This window comes from Zea mays, chromosome 3 (assembly GCF_902167145.1).
Source record: "Zea mays cultivar B73 chromosome 3, Zm-B73-REFERENCE-NAM-5.0, whole genome shotgun sequence".
In the NCBI taxonomy this organism is placed as follows: domain Eukaryota; kingdom Viridiplantae; phylum Streptophyta; class Magnoliopsida; order Poales; family Poaceae; genus Zea; species Zea mays.
Window position 1 is genome coordinate 231,573,320 of NC_050098.1, and position 12,059 is coordinate 231,585,378.

The 12,059-nt window shown below is 40.3% G+C and overlaps 1 protein-coding gene across 3 annotated transcripts; it reads right to left on the bottom strand.

Annotated features, from left to right (window-relative positions):
• Nucleotides 1–972: 972 nt before the first annotated feature.
• Nucleotides 973–5,883, bottom strand: LOC100193621 (uncharacterized). Of its 3 annotated transcripts, none has more exons than XM_008673917.2 (10): nucleotides 5,476–5,883; nucleotides 5,193–5,273; nucleotides 4,494–4,543; nucleotides 3,620–3,697; nucleotides 3,473–3,530; nucleotides 3,344–3,393; nucleotides 2,649–2,757; nucleotides 2,495–2,556; nucleotides 1,289–1,343; nucleotides 973–1,168 (listed from the first exon to the last, which is right to left on the bottom strand). In XM_008673917.2, exons 1-9 carry the CDS (start codon nucleotides 5,557–5,559, stop codon nucleotides 1,301–1,303), a joined length of 615 nt encoding a protein of 204 aa, XP_008672139.1. In that variant the 5' UTR covers nucleotides 5,560–5,883; the 3' UTR covers nucleotides 973–1,168; nucleotides 1,289–1,300. The 3 variants fall into 3 exon arrangements, with proteins under 3 accessions (XP_008672139.1, XP_008672138.1, NP_001345778.1); XM_008673916.2 differs by having other exon boundaries at nucleotides 973–1,186; NM_001358849.1 differs by having other exon boundaries at nucleotides 980–1,165; nucleotides 5,476–5,786.
• Nucleotides 5,884–12,059: the final 6,176 nt, after the last annotated feature.

The window sequence follows — 12,059 nt, forward strand, 5'->3', positions numbered from 1 at the left end:
TCCAATCTGGCTCATGGGTGAAGTTTTCGTAAGCCACTAACCTCTCGGTTTTGGTATTTAACTTCATGTTATTGTCTAAAATTATAATTTATTGATATTTTTCCTTTGCTGTTTAAAATTACATTAGTTTAAACTTTATTTAAACGTTTAAAAGTCAAAACTTCACCCATGAGTGTTTTAAGGTTTTATCGTTTTAATAACCTTGCCCGTGCTACCCGTTAGTTATCGGCTCGTAGTTGTCTGTCTGGTGATACCCTTATCTCTTTCATGGAACTCTATGGTCGACAGGCACCTGCACCCACGTGTAGGCTCTATATCATCAAAAGCCAGGTTGCCCACTACAAGGTACCGGTCGCCTGCCCGTTGTTTTAGTTGGCCAACTTACTAACCCCTCCTTTGGTCTATTCTGTTTACATCTATTCTGTTTACAGATGAAACGAAATTAATTGAACAAACATATTTAATGAAACAAATTGAATGGACTAGAATTAAACTTTCAACTAAATCTAAGTAAAAGCTTATTAAAATTAATGAGCCACCGCGGATCTGGAGGTTCATACCATCTTTTGTTCACGCCTTTGATGGGAAAGTATTACCCAAACTTACTTTCAATGCGTTGCAATCCTTGACAAAAAGAAATTAGTGGCGCAATCTTAAGTTGGTTTGTTTTAAAGCTGCTCGTTCTTGTACTAGTTTCAAATTCAAATGCATCAAATATTACGTGGCTCACATCGACGTCACATGTTCCGCTAATTTAAGTGAAAGCCCAAGTACAGGCACAAGCACGATATGGTGGGCACTACATGGTTGTTCAGGTAGATTATTTAAATAAACGGTCACTCCTATGGTTGGCTTAGCACTTGAATTGGATTTCAGTACCTTCTGGCGTCCGCAAGAGTTTGCATGATCACACTGGAGAAATATCTACGATGAGCGCTTCAGGAAAATGGAATAAAGCTGACAGACACAAGATAACACAAGAGACCAACTCTGATGATAGAGCATTAGCAAACCAGTCACAGCGTCCACGGGTACAGAGTTATGTGCTCAAAAGTCAAGCTAAAAGTCTAGCAGCTGGGAATTATCTATTTATCTTATTGATCGACGAAGCGAGGTTCAAATTTGCTTTCAGGCAACGCAGTACCCAGCTTCCGCTTCTCTAGCTCTGCTGTGGATCCATACCCAACTATTAGAAAATAAACGTTAAAAAATGAGAGAAGGAAGGCAAGCTAGAATAATCAGCCGAGAAATTCAGCCTGTATGCTTTGGAACGGCAGATATGCCTCACCTTGTATGATGTCTACTCCACATGCGAGAAACCTCCTCCAGTCTCAGATTTTGTTCTGCACGGGAGAGAGAAATCGGATCACACCTGGCCTCAGTTGCCAGCACGACAAGCTAAAGTGTTATATCACTTGTTAACGATGAGTGAAGCAAATCATTCCTTTTCAATACAATATCCTTATCGCTAGCATTCAGCACTTGTACGATGGGTCATTGATGATCATTTATCCCTTTGTAAACCCCCAGTTTAAATGTTACTCCCTCCATTATAAGTTGAACATCTCTAACTTCGGTAAATACTTCAAAAATATTGTTTAAGTTCAAATACATACACATGGAGAATTTAAGGGACTGTTCAGTATAGCTTCATTTGATTCTGATTCTCTATGGAAGTTGATTTTCTGAGACAGTGGTTTTGTGGCTAAAAATGATTCTCTTTGATTCTTTAGCATGAACTCTCAAAATCACGATGGACAATCACTTCACACAATCAGGAGAGCTACTTTTTTCAACTCCCAGCCTCTTAATTCATTTCAGAGAATCGTTTCACACAATCAGCAAATAATCGCTTCCCTCTGAAAAACTGTTTGACAGAGCTCCTGCTGGATTCAGCAGAGAATCAGCTCTAAGAGCTCTAGCAAATAAGGCCCAAAGAAACAAAATTGATGTTATAGATGGTGTATTTTTTTATAACTAAGTAAAAGTTTTTTTAAAAATGATTTAGGACAAAAGCTAAAGTGATATATAATTTGGAATGGAAGTAGCATAGCAAATGATGCGGGTTGATTTAACAATATGGAAATTAGGATTAGAAAGGAACCAGCAGCTCCACCTACCACCTAGAGGCCTGCTTCCAGAAGGATATGATTTTAAGCCTGCTGGAAGACTGGAACAATTTTTGGGCTAGTTTGGCAACCTCATTTTCTCAAGGGATTTACATTTTCCCAATGGAAATTAGTTCATTTTCTCTTGGAAAAATGGAAATCCCTTGGAAAAATGGGGTTGCCAAACTAGGACCTAAGAACCTTCTCTTCCTATTCTGAGGTACATTAGCGAAATCACTAACTTGAACACTTCCTTAAGCTAAAGAGATATTTGGCTCTGGGGGAACTATTTAGGTCATACAGCATTATAAAATTTCCCTTGTGCAACTGTACTACTAGTAGACTTGATGTGAAACATTAAGTAGATCAATTATAACAAAGCTTACTTGTGATCAGAAGGATTGGGCATGACTTCATATACAATTGTTGCAACTACATCCCTTTTGTTCTGGGACAAGCAGCACGAAGCAATAAGAATCAGTATGGCGTTCCACTGTTTTTTCTTTATTATGCATAAATAGCAAAACAAAACTTAAGTACCTGAGTGGCTTCACCACGTAGTCCAATGTAATAAATTTTAGTTGTATCACCACCAAAGTTGTCAGAGAAATGCAGAGTTAGGTTAGCCACACCTTGGAACCTTGAATATCTGAGAAACAAGGGAGAAAGGTATGAAGAGCAAATGAGAAATTATTCCATGTACAAACTACAAATAGAACTTAAGAGCATACTACTACCTCCATTTTCTTACATGTCACATTAGCTTCGTCATAAGTCAAACATTACTAACTTTGACCATCTATTTCAAAAAAATCTTCTAGTTTCATAAAATACAAATTATATATTATGGAAGTATTTTCATAGTGAATACAAAAACATAAAACTTATTCCATGAACCTATAATTTTTTTAAATCGATGCCAAAGATACAAATGTTTGACTTAGGACAAAGCTAATAAGGCATGCAATAAAAAACAGAGGGAGTAGTTACAAGCCATTCAGTAGACAGAAAAAACAAAAGTGTCCTAGAGTAGTCCAGTACCTACATGCAAAATGTTTATTAATTTGCACAGGATCAGGGAGAACATTTAATGAATTTGAGTCTATCACAAGCTTTATGAGTGTTTACCAAATGAACATGTGTTCAGAAAGACATCTGAAGCTCTACGAACGTGATTAAGAGAAAATATTTATCTGTTACCAAAATCAAAGGGCACTGGAAGGAAACGAACATACCTTGTTTGGTACTCAAGAGCTCCTTGCAGGTTCTCTGCTAATTCCCATTCCTAGGAGAAATGTACATCATTTAAGTGGAGTTTCCACTTATGACACGGATAAGGAAAAAAAAAGAAATTGAATACTTACCTGCACTGGCTGCATGTTTTGAGCATCAGAAAAGTCAATACCTTCTCTATTGATAAACCTGGATTATGTCAAGGTAATTTTTCATAAATATCATGCCATGAGAAAGAGAAGGACAAGGAAAATAAAAGCTATATCTCTAAAACTAACGCTCTCATTCTTGACGGGCTTGTTCCATCAGCACCACCAACAACAGAAATGCTCTTGATCTTAACATCTGATGTGAACCTACAACCAACAGGAAGACAGGATTACACATATTTAACATTTTTTGGATGAGAACTATAGACAAAAATAGGGGAAGGTATTTCTTAGCTCTGAAACCAAATAAAGATAATATTCCACCAAAAGTGAAATATCAACATACAGAAATTCATGGAGGTCATGAATTCAATGCAAGTATACGTACAGACTGAAGAAGTAACTTCTGCAAGGGCATGCAATATCAACTCAACATAGTGCCGGATACACACTAAAAAGAAGCATTCTCATTTCCTTAGGAATTAGGATATTTCACAAAATTGATGGAAGGATGTGCAAAAAGGGCATGGCATATGTTCTGCAGACATCATTTCAACGAATTATTTCTGGGTATGTGGGTTTTAAACCTCTGAAAGAAGTATTACTTTACTAGTGTTAATGCTGAGTACCAAATCACCAAAAGACTAAAATAAAGGAGAAAGAAGAATAAATATCAATAACTACAACCTGTTCGAGCACTGCCCTGGAGTGAACTGTTGTCTGTTGAGAACAATCACAATACAAAAAGGAAAAAAACGATGAACTATTCCATATAATAAATATACTTCTCCTGAAACACCACATAGTTCATAAACTGAATACCTCAGGCAATCTTATGTTTGAGGAAATTAGTTAAAGAACACTTCATCACGTTGCTATACTTCAACTATAAGTCATGAAGCAAATTAGAATTAATCTTTCAAAATAAAATAAAGGAAAACAAGTAACAATTGGGGGAGCACATGAATATACATTAAACGAGCAAGTGACTTCAGCTACTTACGGGATGAAAATAAGTAGCTCAGGGTCACCCTCATTACTCTCCAGAAAACCCTGGTGCAGCAAAAATGCTCATGAGAATGCAGATTTTACCAATGATGAGGAACTTAAAGAACAGGATCTGAGCTAAAAAATCACTAATTATATAAATACAAAACGGAAACTTGCTTGTATAACAATTTTTCTGAACTGTTTTGAAGACACGCAGCTCTCCAGACCCACTTTACTATTTAGCACTGTTTAGTTACTTAATTTTCCTATGTGATACCACACTCCTTTCCTTCCTCCTTCCTCTACAGCTTAGTCCACCACTCCCACAGCAGTTAAACCAAGCCCATGTTCCTACCTTCACTTCATACCATGCTGTCAATCAAGCATGCTAGAGCATCAAGCAATCATGAAGGAGCTAATCTATATAATACTTAAACATGTGCCATATTTCACAGACGACGATAATTCACGAGATATGCCTTCGTTTTGGAGATTTTAGATAACAACAGATGCATTCTCGACAAAGGAAGAAAAAAGGTCATTAGAAATTTATTACTCCTAAGTCCTAATATAATAAGAAAAGGACAACTGGTCTTAGTGGTTACTGAACTAGATGTACACATTCTGCATCTCCTAACTGAGCCGGTGAACCCTAGCTTCCATTAAAAAATAAACTAAGGCAACGTGGACATGAGGAGGCATTGGTACATACCCCCGAGGTGTCAAGGCGCTGCTCCCAGGGCTTGAAGACGGACTTGACGCTCCCGGGCACCGATTCGTTGAGAGCCACCACCTGCGCGCACGAGATCGTGTCAGCCGCCGCCCTAAATCCTTGTTCACCGCCTATTGTACTGTATACTGTCGCACAATCCGATGCGCCGCGGGGTACCAACAGAACCTTACGAAGCCGTCGAAAACAAAGGCACAATAAGGAGGGAGGTGGGGCAGCGGATCAATCTGGCAACTGGTGAGAGGGAGTGGGGGGATTACAGGACCTTGGGGACGTCGATGTGGTTGTAGAGCGACCAGTCGGCGGCGCAGTTGTGATCCTCGCAGCTGTGGTCGTGCAGGCAGGCCATGGCTCCTCGTGCTCCTCCCCCGACCGAATGCGGCCACCAGCAGCCGTGTCCTCCTTCGATTTGCTATCGTCTTGTCGGTTTTCGGAGACCGGACTCCTTGCAGCTCCTACTCTCCTACTGGGCGGGGCGCGTATATAGGTGGGGGATTGCTTTGCTTCCCTGCCTCCGCACCGTTGCTGCTCTTTCGGCCTCGCGCAGGTTGCAGAGAAGTCTAGAGGGATTCTTTCTCCGTACTCAGCCGTGGCGTGGGGACGCCTGCCGTGGTAATTGTCTCTGATTCGTACCAGAGCCAACAAAGAATAGATCAGCCTGTGTTCCAATTCCAACTCACAACAGCCTGAAGCCCATTAAATAATACAGAGGAATCATATAAGAAGTTTATATGAATCAATATATTTTTACTGAAAAACATAGAAAAAGTACCAAATTCAAAAGGGGACTGGGGACCTGACTATTAATCTTCTAGTTTAAAATCTATTCTATAAAAATATAAACAATAAAGTAGTCTACATGTAAAATAATGTTTTATATGACTATATGTACGGTTCCTTGGCAGCTGAATCTGACAGCTCTGGTTTTAGGATGACAAATATGTCTAGATTTACGCTTTTACTGTTCTAAATTTGAGCCAAAACCAAAGTGCAATCATCCAAAGTGCACGGTACTGAGCTGTCCAGTGTCCGATTTGCCCCGATTTGTGTCCTCTTTGGAAAAGGTGACACCAAAAAGGTGACACGTGAGAACAGCACGAGCCCTCACGTACAAGTTTTGGATAAAGGAGTAGGAGTAGGGTCTTCGACTATCTGACAAGTAGCACCCACCGAATCATATGAAACTACTGAGACATATTAAAAATAAAATTTTAGTATTTAATGATCTATATAATTATTTAGAATAATATTCTTTACTAGAGTATTTAGTTATAGTTCAAACAATACACCGTGGACTTAGATAAAGACAAAAAAGTTTTGAAAGTTCAACATCTTAAAAAGACATTAAAGATCTAAGACAACATGTAAGTGTATAAAAGATAATATAGAATTAAATCAAACAAAAAGATCACAAAGAAAACAAGCAAGAGAATGATTTGAAGAGCGTGAGACCATCACTAGGGAGCATTGGACTATGCTCTAGAAGCTAACCCGGGTGTCTTGGGCTTCAAAGAAATAAAACTCAGTAGCTCTATCCATCGCGAAGCCAAGTATATTACTGCACGACACTGTTGTGCACAATTACTCTAGATGAGATAAACTCTTAGGGACTATGGCTATAAGTTGAGCAAAGTTCCTCTCCTATGTGATAATAAGAGTGCAATCTGCATGGCGGATAATCCCGTTGAACACAGCCACACTAAGCACATAGACATCCGGTATCATTTTTTGAGAGATCACCAACAAAAGGGATATCAAAATTGCTTATGTTAGCACCCACAACCAATTAGTCGATATATTTACCAAGCCCCTAGATGAAAAGACTTTTAGCAAGCTTAGAAATGAGCTAAACATCTAAGATTCTCGAAACTTTGATTGAAACATTGCACACATTGCTTATTGATATACCTTGATCATATCTCTTTCATTTGGTATAAATGCATATTTATTATTCTTCTTTTGCCAAAAGCTAAGACTAATATGCTTCCATGAGTATCTCTATGATTAGTCTTAGATTGAAAGGAAAATGGAGTTTTCGGCAAAGGCAAGGCTTCCGCTACGACTCTGTCAGTATCATTTATCCTTTGCCCTATTCATAAACTTTCACTCATATCCTTTTACAAAGGGGGAGAAAATTTTAAGTCCTCTTAAGTTTCTTCGTTTTTGGCGATTAATGCCAAATGGGGAGAATTAATAGGCCCAAAGCAAAAGGACCACACCATCACCCTGTTTTCAAAAACTATTTCACAAAGGGGGAGAAGTTAGTCAAATTACAAAACCCCTCTTGACAACTAAGAGGAGAATTTCTTCAGGGAGAGCTTTTATTTAGCCAAAGGAAAAGCATTTGAAACAGAGGGAGAATTTTCAAAATCTTGAAAATGCCTTTTGAAATCATATTCTTATACTATTGGCTATTTGCAAAAGACTTCGAAAAGGCTTTTACAAACGATTTGCAGAAAAACAACCTAAGTGGTGCAAATGTGGTCCAAAATATTAAACTAGAAGAAAGCATTCATATATACTTAGAAATACTTTCAGTTGGTTTAAATTCAAAGTAACTTATACACAACTATCAAAATGCAAACCAGTTACATTCCTACACTTTATATTTTCTTTGGTTTGTGTTGGCATCAATCAAAAAGGGGGAGATTGAAAGAGAAATGGGCTTTAACATTTCCTATAATTGATTTTGGTGTTTGACGTCAATCACAAACCACATGGACTAACTAGTTTGTCTAGTTGTCATTTATCTCAGGTGCATAAAGTTCAACATAAACCAACAAAGAAAATGAGTTGGGCAACTCTACAAAGTTTGGAGCAAAAACAAGCATAGGTGCAGCCTGTGGCGCACCGGACACTGTCCGGTGCCCAGACCGAGGCACCTCGCGAACTGGCCGCTCTCCGGATTTTCTCAAAGTCACTCCGTATAATTCACCGGATTGTCCAGTGTGCACCGGACTGTCCGCTATAATCGTCGTGTTCATTTGTCTTGATCTTCACTCGATTTATTTATCCTCTCTCCTCTCTATCTCTAAAGTTCCCTTACTCATATTGATTTGAGTTTGCTCCCAAGGTTATCAGTATTGATTGAGCAACTCATAGCAAGAGGAGCAATCTTCCGCACTCCGAATTATTTCTAACCCTAACCCAAGTGTAGTGTGTGTTCAAAAGTTTATAATTTTCAGGTTTCGCCTATTCACCCCCCCTCTAGGCGACTTTCAGGAGGGCGCCCGGTCCATGTATCTCACATCTTGACCGAGTAGAGAGCCGAGGCCAAGATCGGGGGCTCGGGAGCGTACCCGAGCCTATATTGTGGATGTATTGTCCGAGTCGTAGTTGTTGGAATAGTGATAAGTATGGTGTAAAGCAGATTTGTCACCAACCTCGTAGTTTCTGTAGCCATCCCGTTGTCACCTGTCTCTGCGGAAGAGTTGGTGGCCTCGGGTGTCCTTTCGTCGATGTTATCTAGGCCGAGACCATGCTTGGGCGAGGCGGAGGTTATTCCCGAGGCCATGGTCAGACCTACGGCTGGGTATGCAGTCGTGTAGGGAGTTGTTAGAACAGTCACCGGAGTGGCCTCCTGCGGGATTCGCTGGGAGTTGTTGCCATGGCAGTAGACCGAGGCCAAGCTCGGGCGAGGCGGAGTTTTCTCCCAAGGCTGAAGCTGTCTTCGGGCGAGGCGAAGTTCTCTCCCGAGGGTGAGGTTGTGCCTAGACGCGTGCATGTCCCATCTAGAGTCGTTCGAGAACAATGACTGGAATGGGAGAGCAGTGTCCATTATTCGCGGGCGTGCGTCATCGTAGTCGGCAAAAGTAGATGGGACTGTGGTCCCATCATCCCCTATTTGACTGCGGTGTCACATGGGGTAGATATCTGAATCGTCGCATTTAATGCACACGTCTCCATGGTTCCCATGACCTTTGGCTGAGACTGGGCTCGGGGTTGTCCTCCTGTCCGAGACGAGCTCGAGTGGGGCGAAAATTGTCGTTCTGTGAAGAGGGGCCCTCGTGCGAGACAAGGATTTCTCTTGGGCGTTGTCTTCACCCGAGGATGGGCTCGGGCGAGGCGTAGTTTCGAGCGACCGTTGAGCGGGGTCTCGGCTAATTTGTAAATCAACCCTGCTTGACCGCGGGCATGGGCGGATCCAAGGCCCGGGCAGCGTGGGTTGTTGCCCGGGCTTGGTCTCCAGCAGGCCCATTATATATAGGTATTTTATCTTTTTATCACGCTCTATTTAGTCCTACGTCTAATCCCTAGCGCTAGATAGTTACACGTGTTGCCACATCTGCTCATCTAAAAAACGCAGCCTTTGTCATCCCCTGGACCCTGGTGACGTGGAGCAGTAGTGCAGGTGTGTTGATCGTCAACTATTTTTTTTCGTTCATCTAGCAACTGCTGTGATGGAGAGGTATTTCACTCGGACTTCGCAAACAACACAGCCTGCAGAAACTCAAGCACAAGACGAAGGTGAATCATCACATGTTCTTAATTTAGATGACATTGCAAGTGATCTAGCTCTTAGAAAACAAATACACGAGTATACCCCTGAAATTAGAGATCAAGTTAGGAGGGCATATATAGCAAAAGGACCACATCAGCCCATTATTAAATTTCCTCGCAGACAGTTTGGAGCTGTGACAAGAGCATTTTCGCAGTCATGGTATGAAAAATTTAATTGGATAGAATATAGTGAGTCCCAAGATGCAGCATATTGTTTCTATTGTTTTCTCTTTAAGCAACCAGGGAGGGCTGATCAATTTGGCTCTGAGGTGTTCACTAGAACATGATTTACTAATTGGAAGCACACATACAAATCATTGCCTGAGCATGTTGGTGGTGTTAATAGTGTTCACAACAACTGTTTAATGCATTGTGATGATTTCAATAATCAAAGGCAGAGTGTAGCACGTAAGTTTTGTATTGCATCCCAAGAAACAGAAGAGTTATATAAAATACGTTTGACGTCATCCCTAGAGTATAAAGACTCGAAAAATGAGTCTACCTCATGTTATACGAGACTAGCACATTATATACATATAAGCAATTCTTCAAGTACTTTATAGTATATGTATTATTTTTTTTACATCATATGATCTTTTAAAGTTGCCTAGGCTTCTAAAAATTTCTGGCTCCGCCACTGACCGCGGGGAACATGTTTTGTGATTTTTTTGGTATTTTAGGTGTTAAGAATGTTTAAGGGCATAATCTAGGTCCCCCTAGTTATGATGCCCGACAATATGTTTTGCTCTTGTGTGTGTACTCTTCCCTCTCTTGTGATGTTACTAAGTTGTAAACTCCATTAATCTGTGTATGGCTGCAAGAGACTGCAACTTGTTGAGATTCCTTTCGAGGGAAACCATATTGATATAAGGAAGACTATGGCACTCAAGTTTGATCTCTGGATCAGAAGGGTTAAAAGCAACCCTTGTCGTAAGTGGACACCACAAGATGAATGTAGCCAAGCATTTCAGGCTTGATCGAACCACATGATTAAATCACATGTATATTTTGTGCATTTACTTTCCTGCGATTTTCTTTCTTCCTAAGTTATACATTCATTTGTGATATTGCTCTTAGTCTAATATACATCTTGAAAGAGCAATCAAGTGAAGGGAACTTTTCTCTCTTCTTCTCGACCCAAACTTGGTTTAGTTTTGCGCTAACTCCTAAGTTAGACCAAGTTTGTGTTTTTAGTGCTATTTTTGCATGATGACATACTCACTTCCCCTCTAGGCTCTCTCAATTTTCTACAGTAAACTACATCTTCTCCAAAGTTTACCCCTTTGTGCCTTGTTTTGAGATGTTTTGGACTTAGAAATTAATCTTATGAACCCATGAACCATAAACTCAGCAAACTAATTAGTACAAGTGGTTGTGGTGATCATCAAGCACCAAAACAATTATAGAGATGGTTTAAGGTCATTTCCCTTCAACGTCGAACCATGACAGTTCAACGGGCATCAGACCATTACAGATAGAGTTTGACGGTTGTACAAAAAAGATTCTAGAGAGGAAAATGGGACATTGGACTGGTCAAATGGTAGGCGCCAAATTGGATGTATCCAATGGTGTATAAGGGATAGTAATAACCATTGTGAGGTGTTAGACCGTGTTCAATGGTCGATGGTGCGCAGAGTTGGCTATTGAGGGTGCAACATCTATCCTTCCTTAGGGCTATAAATAGGACTCTAAACTGAGCGTTTTAGATATATCGGGGTTGAGTAAGATACCAAGTGATTTGTGACTAATACAATAGCTCTAAACATCCAAGTGCTGAAGAATCATTTAGTTATTAACGTAGGTGCTTTGTAAAGTGTTTAAATTAGTTAGACTGCTATCATTAGCATTTGCTCTTGGTTTCTTCTAGTGATTAGTGAAAGTCGTCTAGAGAGGGGTGAATAGGCAAATCTGAAATTTACAAACTTAAACACAACTCAAGCCGAGGTTAGCGTTAGAAATATAAACGAGTCCGAAAGAGAGGGCGAAAACAAATCACAAGCGAATAAGAGCGGATGCACAATGATTTATTTTACCGAGGTTCGGTTCTTGCAAACCTACTCCCCGTTGAGGTGGTCACAAAGACCGGGTCTCTTTCAACCCTTTCCCTCTCTCAAACGGTCACTTAGACCGAGTGAGCCTTTCTCTTCAATCAAATGGGACACTAAGGGTCTGTTTGGTTTGTGGCTAAATGTGCCCCACTTTGCCTAAGGTTAGTCGTTCGAATTGAATAACTAACCTTAGGCAGAAAAGTTAGGCAAAGTGTGGCAACTGAGGCAGTGAACCAAACATGCCTTAAGTCCACTACAAGGACCACCACAACTTGGTGTCTCTTGTTTTGATTACAATTGA

Bases quoted from the DNA above. Each gene is read 5' to 3' on its own strand.
- LOC100193621 (XM_008673917.2), bottom strand. From the start codon at position 5,559: ATGGCCTGCCTGCACGACCACAGCTGCGAGGATCACAACTGCGCCGCC. The intron at 4,544-5,192 runs GTATGTACCAAT...TTGCTGCACCAG, and splicing joins AGCGCCTTGACACCTCGGGG to GGTTTTCTGGAGAGTAATGA. The intron at 3,394-3,472 runs GTAAGTATTCAA...CATTTCTCCTAG, and splicing joins AAAACATGCAGCCAGTGCAG to GAATGGGAATTAGCAGAGAA.